At 33.6% G+C, this 20,527-nt stretch overlaps 1 protein-coding gene across 3 annotated transcripts in view; it reads right to left on the reverse strand.

Annotated features, from left to right (window-relative positions):
• Positions 1 to 16,338: 16,338 nt before the first annotated feature.
• LOC111426943 (metabotropic glutamate receptor 2-like) overlaps positions 16,339 to 20,527 on the reverse strand; it is a 127,212-nt gene continuing 123,023 nt past the window's right edge. For all 3 annotated transcript variants that reach the window (XM_023061850.2, XM_023061851.2, XM_023061852.2), the window contains 4 exons: positions 17,949 to 18,162; positions 17,743 to 17,894; positions 17,479 to 17,680; positions 16,339 to 17,425 (listed from right to left, as the gene is read on the reverse strand). In XM_023061850.2, coding sequence (XP_022917618.2) covers positions 17,259 to 17,425; positions 17,479 to 17,680; positions 17,743 to 17,894; positions 17,949 to 18,162 — 735 coding nt within the window. In that variant the 3' untranslated portion in view covers positions 16,339 to 17,258. The remainder of the gene's footprint in view (positions 17,426 to 17,478; positions 17,681 to 17,742; positions 17,895 to 17,948; positions 18,163 to 20,527) is intronic.

Below are 20,527 nucleotides of genomic sequence, written 5' to 3' on the forward strand. Positions count from 1 at the left end.
AAACTGAAGAGGATCTTGCAGATGACAACTACCTCGAATGTATTTGATTTTATCAGATTTTACCAATGACTTAATGTTCATTAGAACTTTCCAAACAACATCACTGGAAGCTAAAGAAATATTCAATGGGCACTTGCGAACTGAGTTTGTCTTTAACACCTCTAAAAATAGCTTAAAACTCAAAATTTTATTCTGATCTACAAACCAATATTTTCCAATTTCATTTCACGTTAACAACGTGAATTCGTTAACAAGCAGACGTCCAACGTAAAATCCGTAAATGAAAGACTCATGGCGTGTGGCGGCGTTGAAACTTTTTTAGCAGGGATCTGATTTCCAACCCTTGTTTAGAGACAGGGTTTCAATTTTGAGTATTAATTGCGAAAGGTAGAAACGGATGCACGCGATGCATTCGCGATTCTAAATGGCTCACGTAGTATTCGCAGTTCTAGTTTTGGTATCCTGTTGAAATTCTATATTCGCCACCGGAATAAGAATGCGACACGCCGTGTTGTACGCCGCATTCAAAATCCAAATACGTCCGAGCTTCTCGCAGTATTGTTAACATGGAATATATAAACGAAAATACTCATACTACTATAATGGCATTATACAATTCATTTGAGGTTTCGCAAATTGTTTATTTCATTTAGTACTTTCAAAATTATTATTTTTTAATTTAATACATTAAATAATAAATTATAATGTGATTATGTTATATTAATTAAATGAAATTGGTGGTGGGTACTTGAAACTTAATACTAAACTTTTCTACAACTTTCGACCTAAACTTCGAAACAGGAAATGTTAAGTACATGGTGGCACCTATTTGCATACCAAAGTTAAACCGGAACTAGTCAGGAAGGTACTATATTTATAACGAATTCTCGTGCTTAACTGAAGTTATCTACATCGTAACCGCTTTTCGTAAAAGTTAATTTTTAAAACCTTTTCGGCGTATATGTTTGGCGTCGATGTTTGTACATTTTATTTTTCTTTTTCGTTATTTTCCTTCAAAATTCTTTTTCGAATTCAATTGTACAGAACACTACGATTACCTTTAATTTACTAAAGCACGTTAACATTAGGAGAAACGCAACAAATAAAAATAATTACGTGCTTATTTCAAAGGGATGAGAAAAAAGACCTTGAAACGAAACGGCCTGTGTTAATGATCAGATAGGACTCACCTTTTATTCTTATTTTCTTCTGTTCCCCCTTTCTAATTAGCCATCCCCTTATCATCCAGCTATAGGCATTGTGTATTATTCCTTTGAGAACGCTGTTCTTTACCACTGCACTTTGGAACGTTCATCTGTGGAAATTACGTGAGTGTTTCCACCAAGAAAAAATCTACCTGCATCAGCCCGAAATGTACAATTTACATTGCCGATATGAATTTTATTTGTAAATAAATAGATTCATTACGTATTAATATTAAATTAATAATAAATTATTAATTAAATTAGCAGCGTAATGATTTCTAAAATAAATATTGGTACAAATTAATTAATTTAAAATTAAGCTTTATTAATTTAAGCTAACATCGATTACGTGAAATTCAAATAACGATTTCATATAATACCTTTACTTACAACCTCAAATTCATGTTGAACATCGCAACTACAATTCTCCACAAATAACCGTAATGTTAAAATCCTCCGGTGAACATGTTGAATTTAGTTCCGGGTTTCTAACATTCGATTTACCGGCAGCACAAGTTCGGGAACGTTCATTTTGCGGATATCCTCTGACAAGTTTCGGTCCCTCAAAGCGCAGGTTTGGTTCGTATACTTCCGACCAACGATGAAGACATTGAACCTAACATAATTTCGACCAAATTTCCGATAACGCGGTGTCGTCGATCTTAAGTTCATGTTCTTGGCAAACTGGATTTGTTGATTTTATGGTCCTTCGATTTCAGATATTGTTCCTTGTTCGTTACGCTACACACTTTCAACTTGTCCCAACGGTGTCGTACAAATGCTCACTCGTTTCAGACGATTTACCTGGAGGAAATTGATTTCAAATAATGAATTGTGTTTACATGTTTTTACAACTCGAATGTTTTTCGTTCCAGGTTTAGTGTTAGTTCTACTTTTAATTCAATAAAAATGTATAACGATTTAGCACTGAATAACAATTAAAACTAGAACTGACACTAGACCTAGAACTAGAAACATTCGAGTTTAGCCGTGTTAAAAGACATACGGCTAAACCCGAATGTTTCTAGTTCTATGTCTAGTGTTAGTTTTACTTTTAGTTCAATAAAAATATACAACAATCTAGCACTGAATAACAATTAAAACTATAACTACCATCTCAATATACATCGTGTTATATTGAGGTTTTACTGTAATAAGTATTTAGTAATAAAGTTGGCTCGATGTTGCTACATGACACTTAAGACGAATCATTTAAAATCATAAGTTGCGGAACCCTCTAAGTGAACCTACGGGGTTTTCAATTTACAACCCTTCTCGTCGTTCACGTAGGAGCCGTAATAATTCTAAAGTCTATTAGGTCGTAAAACTTCGTTTCTGTTGAGGACAACCGAAATTCAGCTGAAAGCGTCAAGACAACGTACCCATTTAAAATTTACAACCGGAATAGATAAAAGACGTTCTCTTCAATGTACGTCTCTTTCTATCTTTGTACATCTTTCTTTATCCGTAAGCTTAAAGTTGTTGGCACGGAACGTTGACGTTGAAACGGTTCAAAGTTTGGGTGGATTAACTTTGAGTTTCGGTGTTTCTACGGTTCAACTTATTTTCTCTTCGGTGCAGTTTTTCCGATGTAGGATCAAATGCGGTGGCAGGAAAAGGGAATACGGGCAACGGCGGTGGGCTTTGCATCGATAGGCTTTTACAAAATTGAATTTTGTGCCAGTTATGAGTTTTCGATTTAGCGAATCGCCGTATAAAAGTTTTCCATCTGGCGTCTAAGTTTTTGTATTCTGCTGTTGTCTGGGAAGTTGAACGAGAATAAACTTTCCACGATATTTGGCGGATCGTAAAGCCCCTAAATTTTCAATTACAAAAATTAATGAAAATAAAAATTAATTTGTAATTCAATTTTAATTTCGAAGACTTAAAAACGGAAACATTTGGGTCTCAATTCAAAAAATAGATAAAACCGTGGGTTTCTATCTTTTTATTGATAAACTACGAGATTCGGAACGTTTTTAAAAAACAGTTTTCCATCTGCCGCCTAGGTTTTCAATAAGTTTTCAAGAAAAAGTAGTTCAATTTTGATTTCTAAGACGTAAAAATGGAAACATTTGGGTGTGCGTTAACTCGACAATACCCTGGAGTTTTTGCTTTTGTCGATATCGTTTTCTGGTTAACAACTTGTAATCACGCAAGCATAAGCTGTTGCTCCCACACGTTCCTAAATATCCTTTTCCGTGAATCGGGGGTAAAAAATAGTGGTTACGTATATACCTCCTTTGGGAAGGTCCTTTTAAAATGGATGAGATTACGACGAGCGGCTTTGGTTACGGAATTCACATTTACATGAAAAAACACTGCGCCTTTGTGACCATCCTGCACAGTATAACGAGATACCCCAGTGTATAAGATTTTTGTGGATATTACGTTTATACTAAGGATAAAAGAATATCTTACTACGTTAACTTTTTAGTCGTACGTTTTATATCCTACTTTGAAATTTTATAGTTTTCCTTTGACGATAAAGAAATTCAAACTAAGTTGTAATTCAATAGATTTTAATTTACTGCCTTTTTAAAGTAAAGTCGTTATATACAAAACACATTTCAATCGTGATTTTACAAGTACACACCCCGAGCTGTTTGGATCGTTCATTTTGTGAAGACGGAACGAGAAAAACGGATTTTCTAGATTCGATAAAATAGCACATTCCCGCATAAGAATCCACATGCGAAATTCGATGCGAGAAAACACAAGTGCATTGTAATACCACAGAGAATTCTCAATGAAGGAGAGCGCGTTCCTTCACAAAAATCAATATCTGACGAAATCCCTTCGAGCAACGTCAAATAAATTCTCTTAATCCGGTTATAAACGCTGACCGAAGAGATTGCATCCTCGGGAAATTCTTGTCTTTCTAAAGTCTAATAGAATCGTTTCCACATCTCAACCTTGACATACATTTAATGTCACCATTTTTACGATTACCCCATAACACCAAAAAACATCACTGTTATGTATTTTGAAAATCTAATAGCACTAGAGTACCATTAAACCTATAGAGATTACTCTCTTTAGGCTTTATAAAGCACTTCGCGATGTGATATGAATTGGGGGAAGAAAAAATGTTATTTATATGCAGATGTACTCGTTTTACGGTTTAAGTCGATTCGTCGCTTTCACACAATTTTCACCTCGTCTCTAGAAAGGGTGTTTCGTTGAGGGAATTTACGAGCTTAAACGTAAATTTAAAGTTCGTCCGTTGAAGCGAACAATGACTGAGTGCACTCCGAAGAAACGTTATTATAAACATTTTAATAAATATACTTTTTTTGTTGTTTACTTACTTCTAACAGTTTGAGTTTCATTTGTTTTCTTCGATAAAAAAAAGTACATTGTAATTTAAAAAATAAAGTTATGTGCGCGTGTTTAATAAAAAGGCGATAACACAAAATTATACATAATTTATCATTATCAACTATATACATCTTTTACATAACAAGTTTAAGCAGAAGCTTACAGTGTTTCTATAAATATTTGATTTAATAAATCTTTTTTTATGAGTAATTTTTATTTCAAATTAGGTCACAGGATTTTATGATTATATACTATTTTTGTTTTAATCGACAACTTATAATGGTTTTATTAATAACGTACGAAACATGCAAAATTCCGAAGCAATATAAGCTGAGAAGGTAAATAAATGTCTCGTGTCAGAAATTATAACAAGACAACCTCTCAACCGATTTTGATGAACAATATCTCATTTGAAAGCTTAATCCTTGTACACGAACAACAAACAAAGTTGTTGTTTTACAAAGTACACGAAAATAACTCAAAAATAACATTTTTTAGGTGGTCATAACTTGTAAACGATGAACTCGATTATCAAGATCTATACGTCATTCGATTCGCCATAGTTTCTTCTACAGAAATCACAACATACCTGATCTCAATTTTTTCCCATTAACCTTGTACGGCCCTCACAATGAAAGAGTGTTCGGCTGGTTGTTTATACATGTGTGGATGCCCGAAAGTAATCACGGCATTTAGAACATTTTAGAAAAAATGTTTTGGTATAAAAGTTGTAGCAAACTTTATTCTTAACGATATTGCTTTTTTACACGTTTGCTCTCAGATACACAAATAACGTGAAAAGTTCGAAACGGTGAAAATTAGATGAAATCGTGGTTTTACATTTTATTGTTGGTGGAGTACGGGATTTGGAATGTTTTAGAAAAAAGGTTTAAGTATAAAAGTTGTAGCAAGCTTTATTCTTAACAACATTGCTCTTTTAGAGACTTACTGCTCTTGTGTAAAGAGACTTTGATAATCTCTTTACTACTGGAGTTCTTGTTGTTCAATCGTACAATTTGGTATACTAAAGTGGGGTACTACGAATTCTACAATAAAATGTAAGGGAATAGTTCGAAAAGGTTCCAAAAGAAAATTGTCATAAGGCGCGAACACCAACTGACTCGGATGATCGTAAAGACTATATTAACTTTTCAGCACAATATGAAAGACCACTGAGCGATTTTTCGAGGTTAAGAAGTGCTCTATCATCATCACATCAGCTCATTTTTGCCGATTCGCGACACCTTTCGAATAAAATTCCTTCGTCAAAAATAACGTATATTCGCGAAGTCAGACAGATTATCATTATGATAAATGTATAAGTAACTCAAGTGTATATATACTTTGGTTTAATAATAAAATCAAATACTTTATTAAAATCTCATAATTGAGGCGTTGGTTTCTACATATATGGAGAATTTCAAAACAATTTCTTAGAATTTGCGATTACATCGACGGATTTTTAAATATATCTAGATATTCATAATAACTTCAACGAGTGTTCTGAGAATTTATAAGGATTTCCAAAGATATTCAAGGATTTAAATCGAGTTCTAGGAATTCGTAGCTATTTCTATAAATCTCCAGCCGTTCAAGGATTTCAATAGAATTTGTGGATTTCTTTAAATTTTGTAATATTTTTCCTGTAAATTTATTGACTTAAATCGATTTCCAGAGATTTGCGGGCGTTATTAGATGTTAGCAAAGGTTTTAAGAGAATTTTCAAGAATGTTATGAGATTTAGAAGAATTCTTAAGGGTTTTCAGAGGTTTTATAAAGATGTTCCGGGATTTCTTACGATTCCCAGTTTGTACTTATTTACAGAGATTTACGTTACATTTTTAAGGATTTCAAACAAACTTATTACGAGTTCCTTTAGTATCTGGAGATTTATAAAGATATTCATGATAATTTCAAATTGTTTTCAGGGATTTTTTTATAGATTTATTTAATTAAAAATACAAATCTATCTTAGAGAATTTCTATGCATTTTTAAGGGTATCTACAGATTTTGTTGCTAACAAATTCTTTCTAATAACTTTCTAAATTGTGAGCTTATTCAATTTAGGCGAAGAGGTAGCAGTTGATTCGTCTTTTAATAATTTCGCACACCTTTGATGGAATAAATAAGTCTCAAATTAGTCTTGTTCAATCAACCCGACGAAATTGTTGTGCTATTTTTAGAACTCGTTGTAGGCGTCGCGCGTCGTCGAGATTCTCAACCCATAAAAGAAAATAAATTAAAGATTAGGTTGGTTAATTGCGGGACCAACACCCAATGTTTCCAAAAGATGATTGAACTGTATATTTTGTTTCAAAGTGGTGTTATAATTCGGTTATAGTGAAAGAAAAATTGGTAACAAAATAATTTTAATTAAGTTATGTAATAAATTGTTAACTTTAACAATAATATTTTATTTAATTCAGTAAAAAGTCTAAATAAAATTTGAATAACAATGTTGTAGTTTAACATATAAGCCAAATACGTAAATGTACATACGCTTCCACGAATCGAAATGGGACGAGAACAAACGCTAACGGAACTTGTTTAACGTCAGCTAAACAAAAGTAAAAAGCTTTAAAGTTGTACTTGACATTCCAATTTGGATTCTTTTTGTTAAAAATAAAGTTGAAAATTTTGGTGGAGGCGCTGGACACTATTTTATTCTTCCACAAAACTGTCTTATGCCGATAGTATTAGTGGTAGCGAATCGGTTCACCGCGTGACAAGCAATGGATACTTGTTAATGAAAAAGTTTGGTAATCTCGATTTAAATTGAACAACTTAAATTGCTATACGAACGCCTCGGTTTGACACGTTAATTTCAAGTTGTTCATTGGTGAGGCGGCTCTCCTATTTATCTTTGGACGAAATGTGGCGTATTTAATAGCGTATAAAAGATTGAAATAAAACGTCACTTAACTAACTAACCGGGATTTATTTAGCGGAATATTTTATTTTTGCGTCTGTTCCGTATTTCAGTGCAATGGAGAAAACTTTAAAAGAAAGATATTGGCCGGCATTAAATTTTCATTTGCCTAATGGAAAACTTAATGGGTGGACGTTACTATCGTTCAGACAAAGTCTCCTAAGTGACCTTTAATGCACCGTTTGTTTCGTAATTTGCAACGAGTTACAATACAATAAAAATTGGTTTACACAATAAAAATAAATTACTACTTAAATTTTATTACTCTATGTGTGTACTTCGTAATCCTTATTTAGTTAAAGTTTAGAAGATTCTTTTTGCCGGAAAAATATGTCACGTGAAGCTTAAATCAAGTCGATTTTCATTTTACGATACAACGGTAATGTGTCCATACGTGTACTTGGTTAACGTAGATAACATTGAGTGTGTCCCATGTGGGCAAGCATCCAGCTGTAAAATGCCAAAAACTCATATTACAGACTTGACCGTCCTCTAATCTTAGCCCTCCGTTGAACGGTTTTCCGTTGCGATCATCCACACCAAGGTTTAATGCGGGATATATATACATAGGATGTTATTCAAAATAAATCACAATAAATTGTAACTTTAAATATAGAATTAACTTTAAAATGAGATTTAATCTCTACTTATTTTCTCTGTTCAAGTTATCTCCTCAAAGAGAAGCAGCTTTAATAGATTAGTAACAGTGCTGTCGCGTCATGTATATAGAGCTTGTGCCCTACTCTTAGTAGAGCGCTTATGACGTTAATTCTTAATTGTGGTCGTACGCACGAAGGGACTCAGTTGTCGTGGGATCTAGTCTCTGAAATTAGTTAATTTCCAAGTGCGAGGTATCTCTTAACAAAGTTATAAAGGAAGATAAACGACTTTATTACAAAGATTATGTCACTAAGGTACTAATTAGTTTCAAAAATAATTTGAGAAATGTTTTAAACTAATACTTGAATACTTGTAACAGGTTCTAATTGGGGTTGATTGAAGTAGTTATTTAAAAATATTCAGATACTTTAAAAAAGTAAATTGGAAACAACGGCCTATTACCCATGACCTAAAAATCAATACAGTTCCAGTGACATAACAAGCTATTTTGCATCGAAAAGTCATATATCTGCAATAACTGAAAGAGTACTTACCTTTTTTTACCTGCAGTAATAAACAACAACGGATCCGTGATTGAAAGCTTTGTTTTGACCGTTGTTTATTGGAAAATGTGTTTTGGTCGCATTGTTGCTGCTTAATTTGTGATACAATTACGGTTTTGTGGATTTTTATTTGTAAAAGTTTTTGAGTTTATTCAGCAATTTTACATTTCCAAATTGATCAAGAATACTTTACGGTCTACAAATTTGTGTAAAAACTTTTTATGATTTCCCATACGTTTTTTATACGTTTTATACATAATAGATAAGTTTCTTTTCTATAAATACATATGAGTGGTTTAAGTATCTTTTTGCATGAGAGGATTTGAATCGAAAGAGAATGAATAACTAATGACAAGGAGGTTATTAGGAATAAAAAGGAAAACATCATGAATTAAAGAAGAAAACCATGCCACGAGATGCGAAAGTTGTTTGATTTTAGGCGGGGTTTTTAAGAAATTTCGAATTGATAAAGAGCATGTAAAGAGTAATGGAGAACCATGCAGAATATATTAGTTATAACCAGACATCAAACGAGCTAATATTAGAGTTCCTAGGTAAATAGGATGTGCTTAATGGACTCATAACTTTGTGTCGAATACTGGGCTAATAAGTCTAAATACTGGAAACATCTCCACATTTTGTTGAGTGGTTTACGTGGGGATAATCCCTGACTTTATTTCTGCCTCGGTGATGATCGCTCGAAAATCCAAGAAATATGTTCTGTGACATGAAAATTATTGGCTAAATACAGGTCAATATAGCAATAAAAAGAAATGAGGAATGATGTCGGACAGGATTCTTGAAGTTGGTCATAAAAAGGTTTTTTCAGGCGAATGTACACAGAGAATGTATTCTTCTGTGGGTACCCTATTTCCTGGACCAAGACGGCATATATAAGTAGTGCCATACAGCAAGCATCGTTGCATACATATTTTTAAATATACATATAAATAAGCGTTATTTGAAGGAAGAGTTGTTTCACATTACCTGGAGGGAACAAAAAAGATGCTTCAAGTTATTTGTATATGCTGGGCATAACGAAAAGCTGCTAAAATAGTATATAAAGCCAATTAAATGTATCCATATATCTAACTGTAGATATATATAGATACTGATCCTACTTGTGTTTCTGTGGGTTTGCTGCACTACACCTAATATGGCTTTCGACAGGGAAGATCGATAATAGAGGCTGTTTCTGAAATATTGCGTACCTTCAACAAGGTATAGCGCATAAATCACCATTCCAGTATCGATTAAATTGTTCCGTAAAGTAGCTGAGAATTAAATGAATGGCCTGGGTAGAAATGGTGTCATTAGGAATGTATAAAAGTGAATATTCTCAGATATGTTTGGCCAGAATCCACAATTTATTTAAACTTTTAGGAAGCAATATATCACAAATTGGGCGGTACGTTTTAGACATGGAGATATCTTAATACAAACATTAGTTTTTTAGAATTGGGCTTCTTCGGAACCGTAGCTTGAAATAATGCTTCAAATATAAATTTACTTAGACAGAACGTGAAAACGTTTCGATTCAAAATTTTATATAATGTTAATATTTCGTTTATTAGATTCACAAACAACTCATATAAGTAAGCTAAATGTTCCACACTTTAAGTTTAAGACTTTTTAAGTGTTAATTTTATTTCAAAACTGATAAAAACAGCTTCCTCTGCAGCTGATACCGAAACTATTCAATCGCAATTTTCAGACGGTAACACTTGTTCGGCAAAATCCATAAATTTGAAGTGTGAAACTTCCGTACTGCTCGCCCGAACGGAATTAAAATTTCAAATTGCCTCCACAATCTATTATAGTTCATAGTTTCAAGGTTTCATTTTCTTGTAAAAGTTTCAGATCGCAATGGGAACTTCCGTTTCTTGATGGAAGAAATAAGAACACAAGCAAAATTTTAATGTGAACAGCAAATAGAATAAATTAACACAAAATAACTATATCTTATATTCAAAACTGAAACTGAAGCAAATTCTTTGATAACGATTGTAAATCATTAATCTTCCAGAGGATTGCACATCTTACTTGGAAGTCAAAACTAGAATTCAGTGAATCTTAATCAAATATACGATGTAACCGTATTGCGGATATTGAATGTGTACTAAAGCGGTCACGTGGTAGCAGCAGTTTGTGTTGTTAGCATAAGGACTTTTGTCATAGGAAGCTACTCCTTTAGCAGCATTTGGTGGTACGCTTGATTGGCGGTTTATTACACAACCGCAAATTTGTCCTCAAGGAACGCTCACCAAAGCGCGGCGGAATAGGAAATTAGGTGCCCCAGAGCAAGCGGATTTCTTAGTCACATCACACGCGCCCTTCCCGGATAATATCACGTGAAATTTGGAGGGTGAAGGTAATTTGAAGTTTCTATGGACTGGGAAAATTGAGCGAGATTTGTAAGAAATCTAATTTCGGTCGAGTTCTTCGAGATTGCGGCAAATGTTCAAGTTTTCCAGATTGTAACAAGTTTTATTAACGAAATAGGTATTCTACCGGTGCTTAAAAATACATTTCAGAATTCATTAAATAAATGAAATTGTTCCAAATAATTTAATCTAAAAAAATTGCAAATCAGTTATACGCATCGGGTGTGCAATAGGAGTCATGTACACAGTTCGACCACTACATGGAGTATGAATTATAATGTTTCGAGTTTCGTTTGATGGCGTTTCTAACCTTTGACTGTACACTGTTTGTCATTCGGGAAATCCTTCACGAGCGAAACGAAAAATTCGATTTATTCTTCTAACAAATAGATCATCGCTTTATTCTGCAGCTGCCAGCGACACATATTCAACATGTACGTTTTGCTTTGCAGCATGAATTTTTATCAACCTTGTTTCTTTGAAATTTATTTCTTAGCAAAAAGTAGCAAAAAAAAGTTTTATAACAATTTTATTAAACACGAATTTATATTAATTCAGGAAAGAAAATTTGTGTTAAAGTTTGAACAAAATTGATCCAATAACAATGGTGAGTGGAAAGTTTGTGAGTAATGTGCATTGTAGGTTAGCTGTAACTGCCACGGGAATTGAAATGTTCTCGGCCTGCATTACCGCATTATATTTTCGATATTATCCCAAGACACGCGCTTGAACCATGAGGATGTATCCGCAAAAAAACATCATTTTTCAACATATAGAACAAGACTAAACTAATGGTTAAGGCCGGAAGGGATGCAAGGAAATCGCTTCATGGTATTCCGCGAGACGAGGAGAGGGCGTCGTATGTGTATACCCTCGAAAGTTCGTTTACATGAATCAGTCGTTTGCGATTTTCCGGGCGGATAGGATCACGGAGAGTGTTTATTAAATTTCCTTTTTATATAAAATACGATCCCGAGGTTGGATTCTTGTCGGGTTCAATTTACAGTATGTATTACGCCAATGTATACGATGAAAAGGTCAAAAGAATTTTGAATAAACCGAAAAAATAGATACAAAAAATAACAGATATAGAGTACAGTAAAAGCTCGATATAACGGGCCTCCTTCTGAAGACGTACGGCTAAGCCCGAAACTTTCTAGTTCTAGGTCTAATGTTAGTTCTAGTTTTAATCCTTATTCAGGGCTAGATTGTTGTATATTTTTATTGAACTAAAGGTAGAACTAACACTAGACAAAGGTATTGATAAACGTTGATTTCAAAACAGTAATGGTTAAATCAAAACAGACTTTAACCATTACTCTTACTTTAACCTAATTGACCGTAAGTGAACCTACACAGGGTAAAATGGAAACTTTTTTCTGCTAAAATGGAAACAAAATGTGCCTTAAATAATTAAATGTCTAAAACATTGGTGCAAATGTAAAGCCATTGTTATGTGGGAGACGATATAAGTGGGTTTCCCTACTTATATAATAACCGGCCTTTCAACCCGGTTTTTGCATATTTATCTTCGTTGTGCTTTTTATTGTATCTACCCTTTTCCAGCACGTCGCGACGTAGGGTTAATGATTTTACGAGGAAAGGGCATTGTGGTGGTTTCTCGACTTTTCTACCCCGACGACATTTATTCAACGAGCAGCTTTGCGTAACGACTCACACCTGTTCTCGAAGTGGGTTGCATAAATCTTTTTTAATAGTTCTTTTTGAGTACAATTAACTACGTAACAATTCTTTGCCCATCTACTTCTTTTACATAACGAATATTGTTCTCGTTAAATTAAATAAAATGGCAATTTATTTAATCACAATATCTAGTATAAATAACTTTGTACGTCAATAAGTTTGGTGTTGTTTTGGAAAGTAGGAGCTGCAGTTTACGGGACTTTATAAATCCACGAAATTACTTTACGCGGTTTGCATTCGCTCGACCTCTTTTGCCTGAATAACCGGAAACGACCGTCATACTTTACCCTGGTCTACAGCGAGATGGAGTTTAGATTCTACTTTAAAAGAACGGGATGAAAAAGGAGATCCAAACACCGACCGTAAATTCTCGGATTGCAGTCGTTCTCGTCGCAAGTTAGACCTTTCTATGTCTGTCCCAGTTGGGATTGCTTGCGAACAGATTTAGATTGAGATGAAGATCTCGTTTAAATATACTTCCTTTCTCTTAATTAATTAATTCTTATTTTGAACTATCTTTAATTACGAAAATGGTGTTTTCTTACAATTTTTTATTTATATAAGTACGAAGGCTTTCACGGCCGGTGTTAAACTAAAACTAGAACTAATAATAACACTCTCACTAGAACTAATACTAGACCTGGAAACTTTTGAGTTAACCAGGGAGTCTTTTGAAAAAATGTTTGACGTTTCGGATGTTGCAACCTTCTTCAGAAATATTCGAATTTCGTTGAACCAGTCCTAAGTCTACTGTTAGTTCTAGTAATAGTGCTACTATTATTTCTAGTTTTAGTTTAATTTTTTATTCCTTTTAATTTTATCATCAATTACCATACATTCATTAATTCCAATACCTATATTATTAAATTTTCTAACATACAATAAGTTGGGGCTATTATTTCCTCTTAGCACGTAGTGAAGCATGACGCGTCAGTTTACCAGGAAATTCCATTCTATACTCAGTTAATCCTCTTCGCATCCTCCCATCTAATGAATTTCATAGTTGCTATTATGGAGGTGTAATTATTACAAAGTTAAGCTGAAGTAAGAAGATTTTCTCCCGGTTTACAATCAATCAGATCTTTTTCTTTTAGGTGAAATAAAAAGCGAATGGGAAAAAACCATTAAAGAGCATGGTGGCACGTTAAACATAATAGCGAGAAATTTCGTAGGGTTGATATTATTAAAAGGGGTTCTCACAGTATAAATTGCACCCACGATACAACACAGGTGCTGGTTTCTCGCTTGAGATTAAAACCGAGAGAATGGCGGCTTCCATTAAACCTTAATGCGTCCATTCTTTCGAATGAATCATTATATTCCATCCAGAGTTTAAGTTAAATTTTTCCAGATTTCTCTGGTTTCTTTTAGAATCATTTAGTAAAAATCCTTTATGAAATGTGGTTAAAATTGATTGAGTTATAAAATTACATGGCAGTAAATTATCAAAAACTTAAAATTTGTAGAGGGAGAATCAAATAAAAGTTGAGGTTCTTGACAGCGAATAAATGAGATCTTTATTCCAGTCGGAAGTTTTGTAATTATTCAAGGCAGTTTTGTAGTCGGCAATGAATTAATGGAAGTGCGTGGAGTACGAAACGTCGGCCGGGACATTCGCAATTTCGCCTTCTCCAAGTACTCTATTATACCCGCAACAGTGCCGATTCTATGCTGCATTTGAACAATCGCCGCGTTCGTATCAACGGTAAATACTTTATGCAAATACAGTCTTGTTTCAATTAAATTGCTTCTTTTGTTCTACAAGTATAATATTAGAGATTCCACTGGTTTATTAATACTTGAGACTTTATTGAGTTCAGTGAAACCGCTATATTTGATGTATAACGAACATAAATATATTTTTATAAACAGTTATTAAACAACAGAATTTTTCATTTTCTGAAATATTTATTCTGGAAATTTCAAGGTAATTTCTGGTCGCATAGGGGGAAATGCCAAACATTGAAAAATGTGAAAGGGTTAAACAGATCTCCATTAACGCAATTTTTTCGTTAAAAGGGTAGGTAGCTACCCAGCGGAATTTTCTGGGTAATAAAACATGTCATGAATTTTTAGGCAAGAAGCATATTGACCTTTAACTCGAAAATCTTATTTACGTAGCATTGTATTTATTGTATCAAATTTTCCTCAAAACATTTATTATGATGTCTGATTTATCATTTGATGTATATCTCTTTTATCATTGGAGCTCCATGCATTTTGAATTGTAATAATGGCACAAAATTTGTTGCTTCTGTTTTAAAGGAGTTAGTGTCTTATTGGCCTGAAAAAAATTAGTAAATTAAAAACAGCATCACTGCCAAAGTAAAGATTCTATATAAAAATCAAACTTATATCTAGATTCTTATCCATTATCTTTGTTAGCTTTATAATTGTGGAATAATAAAATAACTAACTAATGAAACACATTGAAGGAGAGAAAAGGGAACAAGAAAATGAATATAACAAAAACTAATTTTATTATTTCAATTTATCGTTACTGTACTAAAACTATTTCTAGTTATGTGTAATTACGTTTAATCAATGAAAACTTCGTACCTAATACTGACTCAGATCTATGTTTATTACAGAGTAAGTGCTAGAACACATTAGTTGAAACACTGTTTACAACGCCTTTAACTGGGTCACTCAAATGAGATTATGCTATTAATTGAACAACAGAACAAACGCATTACACTTTGCAAAAGTTGCACCATCCGACGAGTGTTACGTGACTGTTGTCGAGCTAAAATTAAATTTGCTATTAATTACAGTTGTTCTTTTCGCGTGCTGAAAAGCGTTGCCTATAGAATTTGATTTATATTTTTTTAAATGAAGCTGTCTCAACATGCTGAAATATTCATAACGTTCATAAATCGAATAGTTGGAAAAAGTTTTTGTTAATTTATCGTATTAAAAGAAATTTTATGGAACTTGTTGGACACGTAGGATGGAATAGACTTCGTTTTGAGCAGCAAGTATGGCCTACATACACGGTTTTGTGGTTCTAAATAATTCAGATGTCTCGACTTATAGCAGTGACGAGATAACAATATAAAGTGCTTTTCAAGGTAACGTTTTATACATAATGGAACAGATTTATGTGGAGTGGCTGTCACGGTCAACTTTTTGCTGAATAAAGTTTGTTCGACCGAAAATTTGAAACAACAATTTTATTGCGAGAGCTCATTCGTTATTGGTCAAATTTCTAGTTTGCTTCAATGAACTGTTGAACTTCAACGACCCCTGTTAGAATGAAACATGAGCGGTGTTTGAAAATGGGCGTGCAGAGGCCACGCCGAGATCGTACCGATTAACCTGAAACGCTGCCGGTGAATTGAGTTTGCACGGCCAGCGGAATTGATATTCCAGATTAAATAGTCAGATCCATCTGCTAGGCACGATTTATTGGACATCTAGATAAAGGCAGGATTAGGCCTACTGCACTCCATGGTTTTCATTGAATAGAACATCACGTCTATGCTAATGAATGTAAACGTGATGGATATTTTTGAATAAGAATGTTATTGATTAACATTATTCATTGAAAAATACAAACTTACCTTATTTTAATATTTACTCATTGAGAATTCGATTTCTTAAAGGTTTTTTTTGTTAAAAAGAAACAATCTACGTATGTTATCATTTATTAGATCCCCTGTAATGTATATAATAACAGTAGAACATTAAGTACAGGTACATTTCGGACTGTTATAACTTTCACATAAAAAAGAATATAGCATCACTAATATAATACAACGAGTATTTTAATAACAGCTGCATTGTCAACGCAATCCTGCCTTTGCGTCGATAATGACGTTTAAGGGTTGCGTGCAAATTCCGTGGGCTCATTATATTGGATAATGCACACAACCTTCAGCTTCTTACTTTACAATATGTACCCAATTATCTCAGCTTAACGAGCTTGTACGTAGAGGTAAAACGGTAACGAAACATCGCAATTAACGAATTACAAAATTGTATCAAAGAACGATACTAGTAATGGAAGAATATGTACAATCTTAATTCAAAGTATCTTTCTACGATATGTATAAAATTATTAAGTATTCCGAATGAGTTAAATATAAGTCTTTTAAAATGTTTACATTTAACGCGTTCACAAAATGAGGAGAACTAAGATTAATCTACGAAGTTTTATAATGGCAATTTTAAACGCTGTATTTAATATCTATGTACTGTTTGTTTAATTTTAATTCTCACATTTATACAATGACGACGACGCAAGAGTATTTCTTAATCTTACATTGTTAAAGAAGTATTTTGAATACGTACCTCTAAATCTAGAATCAAGTAGTCCCTCCCCCACACGTATTTATCACTTAGTTTAATATTCACAGCACCATAAAAAATTATACGAGAAATGTTTGCGGTTAAACTGTAATGTAATTATTAATTACCCTGTATCAGTTTGAGTATTAAAAATCTTATTTACACAAACACTATAAATACTATAATAATTACACTAATCTTTTACGTATACGTTTACACTTCAACCGATTGCCTATTTGCATCGGTATTTTGCACATCCTGCTATAACTGGATATCCTTGGCTATGATGGCCAAGGGACCGTTACCGACGTTACAGTTGTTGTTGAGCTTCTGTAGATGATCTTGAGAACTGTAAACGGTGTGGTTGGTGTCAGGTGATGGGATCGTCTGCGTTCCAAACTCTTTTGTTTCAATCTTTGGTTTTTCATCTAAGACATAAATATTTATTAGATTAATAGTGCAGATAAAATAGATTAATTACCAAATCGAACTTCTTCCTTGGTTACAGGTGGAACGTGCTTCTGGATCTGCTGTTTTTGATTGCAAGTTGCAGCAGTTACCATAACAGTTGCCATCATACTACCGGAACCTGTCGTTCCAGTTGTTTTGCTGATCGCAGAATATCTTAACGGCATCATACTTTGTCTGACGTTTCTTTCCGGTCGGATAAGGATAATGTATAACTAAGAAAGAGAAAGTAAAAGGTCGTTTAGATGGAATGTTGATGAGTCCCGAATCGGTTTACCTTTGGGCCAAAGAGACATGCTAATGTCACGTAAGCAGATAGACTTATTGTAACGGACATGCTCGTTATTCTTACGGCGACGTTATTTGCAGTACCGAAGTAAAGTGGGACGAATGCCAACCAAATAACACACGTTGTGTACATTGCAAACCCTAAATAAATACGGATACAAATAAAAGGAATTTACAACTTATTTAATAGCTCACCGATATGTTTAGATTCGTTGAAAGCTTCTGGAATTTTTCTTGTAAGAACTGCGTATATTGTACATATTATAATCAAAAATATGGGATACATGAATGCTATCATATATGAAGCGTCTATGGAAGAAGAGCACACAAGGAGGTTGTCATCCTTGGTAGGATAATGGTGAATGGCTCTAGCTGGTGAAATCACCATCCATACTCCGTTTATCAATACCTATAAAAAGGAGTTTACTATCAGGCGATTACCATCCCCTAAAAAGTTACAAAGTATACGCAGCGTGTTCGGTTTATGACCCGAACTGGCTTTTAAATAAAACCACCCCATGTAATGGATATTTTATGAATACATAATTCTTTTGTAATGGTGTATTAACTTTTTTTTCATGTCTAAATAAAATACAAAAAAATAAAAATATTTTTAAGATATAATAAAGTTCCTCCGTTTCAGTTGAAACGTGCTGACGACATTTCAAAAAGCTACCCCTTTAGACGACCATCAAAGAAGTCGCCGAGAACGTAATGGACGATTACGCTTATGATTGTTGAAAACTGCCCAGATCGCCTTCAGGAAACTGGCTTAGCTTACCCTATTGTATACGTACAGGTGCGGTTGGCATTGGCGTGAAAGTAAAGTAATAAACGAACCCTAGTTTTATTATTTATGCGGTCTCGTAGGGTTGCAGCCGGTAGATGAGTTTGTCAGGAAAGTGTTGGGTAGCTGACGCCTTTGGAATACATGGGTATTCAGGCAGAGTTTCGTTACACCGAGGGTGAAAACCGCCGAGGGAAAGTGTTCTTTGTTTCTCGCAGGTGTTCACGCTTTGGCGAGTCGTTACATGGAACGAAAGTTAGTTACGTTACTAAATTTATGAGAAATAGGAATTGCTTAAAACAGCGCGGTATAAAATAAATTAAAATTTGTAATAAAGATATATTATTTTAAATTCATTAAACTAAATAAATTCAAATGAACAAAAAGAAATAAAATTATTAATACATTCATACATACATTTTATGTATACTCTACGAGGTAATAAATTTAATTTCGGATGTGAATGAATTACGGAGTTATATCTGCCATAAAAAAATAAATAAAAATAATTGAATTATTACACACTACTCTAATTAAACTTGATAATTACTGTAACAGTTCTACAGCAGAATAACTGTGAAAATGGGCGATCTTATGTTCATTTGTGAAATTTCTATTATATTTATAATTCAGCTAGAAATTGTTACGGGAGCTAAATTTAAATTGATAAGGATGGCATTTATTGTATAATTTTACATCTACATTTACCTTTTCGTTTGCACATTTGAAAAAATGATCGATCATATAAACTTACTTATCCACTCCGAAAATATTATTATTGTATTTGTAGCATGGTCGTCTTGCTCCGTTCGCTCATTAATTTCTAGATGAAAAGATCTTTACTATATTTTGCAAGTTTAAAGAGCAAAAGTTGCACAATTCATTCCAAAAAGTAACCGAAGGAAAATAAGCTAGAAACTCGATTAATCATAGCAAATCAGGGAAGGATTGTATTTATTCTAATTTTGCTTACATTTATTTCATTAAATTACTGTGGCAAAACTTACACAAAAAGACGGAGAGGAAGACCTTCAAAGCGATGGAAAGACAGCTGGACCCCAATATCACAGAAGAAGCGGAACCAGCAACGACGAAGCGTCATAACAAGTGATATGGCTTTCGATAAGAAGAAGATGATAAGCTTAATTTCTGCCGAACTTAGAAGATTGCACAAGTATTTTGGATCTGTTAAGTAGGAAATTATAAAGGATAGCTCAACACTAATAACGCAAGTTTTCAAATTGGAAACAATTATCACAATCATATCAAGTAAAATATTGCACACTTTTCAAGCTGAATTGAAAGATAATAATGCCTATTTTTTCCGAAAAAACAATACTGTTATGTATCGGAAATGAAAACGGATAAATTGGAAAAAAAACGCCCGAACGATCCCTGGGTGCACTCGAAACTAGTACAAATCTGAAAAAATCCAGACGTATGATGACCCTATCATTTCATATGTACTGTAGTGGTATCGCCTTGCCATCGCTGCAGTATTTAGAAGCGTAGTAAAAACGGTCGTTTTAACATTGGAAAAAATAGAAATTTTGAAAGGCTTGAATAGGGTGACAGTACCAATGCTAGCTAACGAAGACGGAGTCAGATAACAAATCTTACGCGATTTAGTAAAATTAAATATGAGTTTTTCAATACATATAATAATGTGTCATCATCTTGCAAACTTAGTGGGGTATCTTTATCACAGTAATCGAATAAACTGTCAGACAAAGCAATACAGTGGTTTCGAGTTTTATTACGTTTTTTTTCCTGTTGTATTTTGGAAATAAATGCGGTCATCGAGTGTATCCGTTTCCTGCATATATTCAACGAAATAGTATCTCATCGCAAAAACCTGGATTATTTATGTTAGTTACTTTTTAAAAATTTAATCCAATTCTTTGATCAATCATGCGGGTTGATTTTCCCATTTTACTGTACAGAATTATATTCCAACTAACACTGCACAACTGAATTTATTGATCAG

The sequence above is a fragment of the Onthophagus taurus genome, chromosome 2 (assembly GCF_036711975.1).
Source record: "Onthophagus taurus isolate NC chromosome 2, IU_Otau_3.0, whole genome shotgun sequence".
NCBI classification, from domain to species: domain Eukaryota; kingdom Metazoa; phylum Arthropoda; class Insecta; order Coleoptera; family Scarabaeidae; genus Onthophagus; species Onthophagus taurus.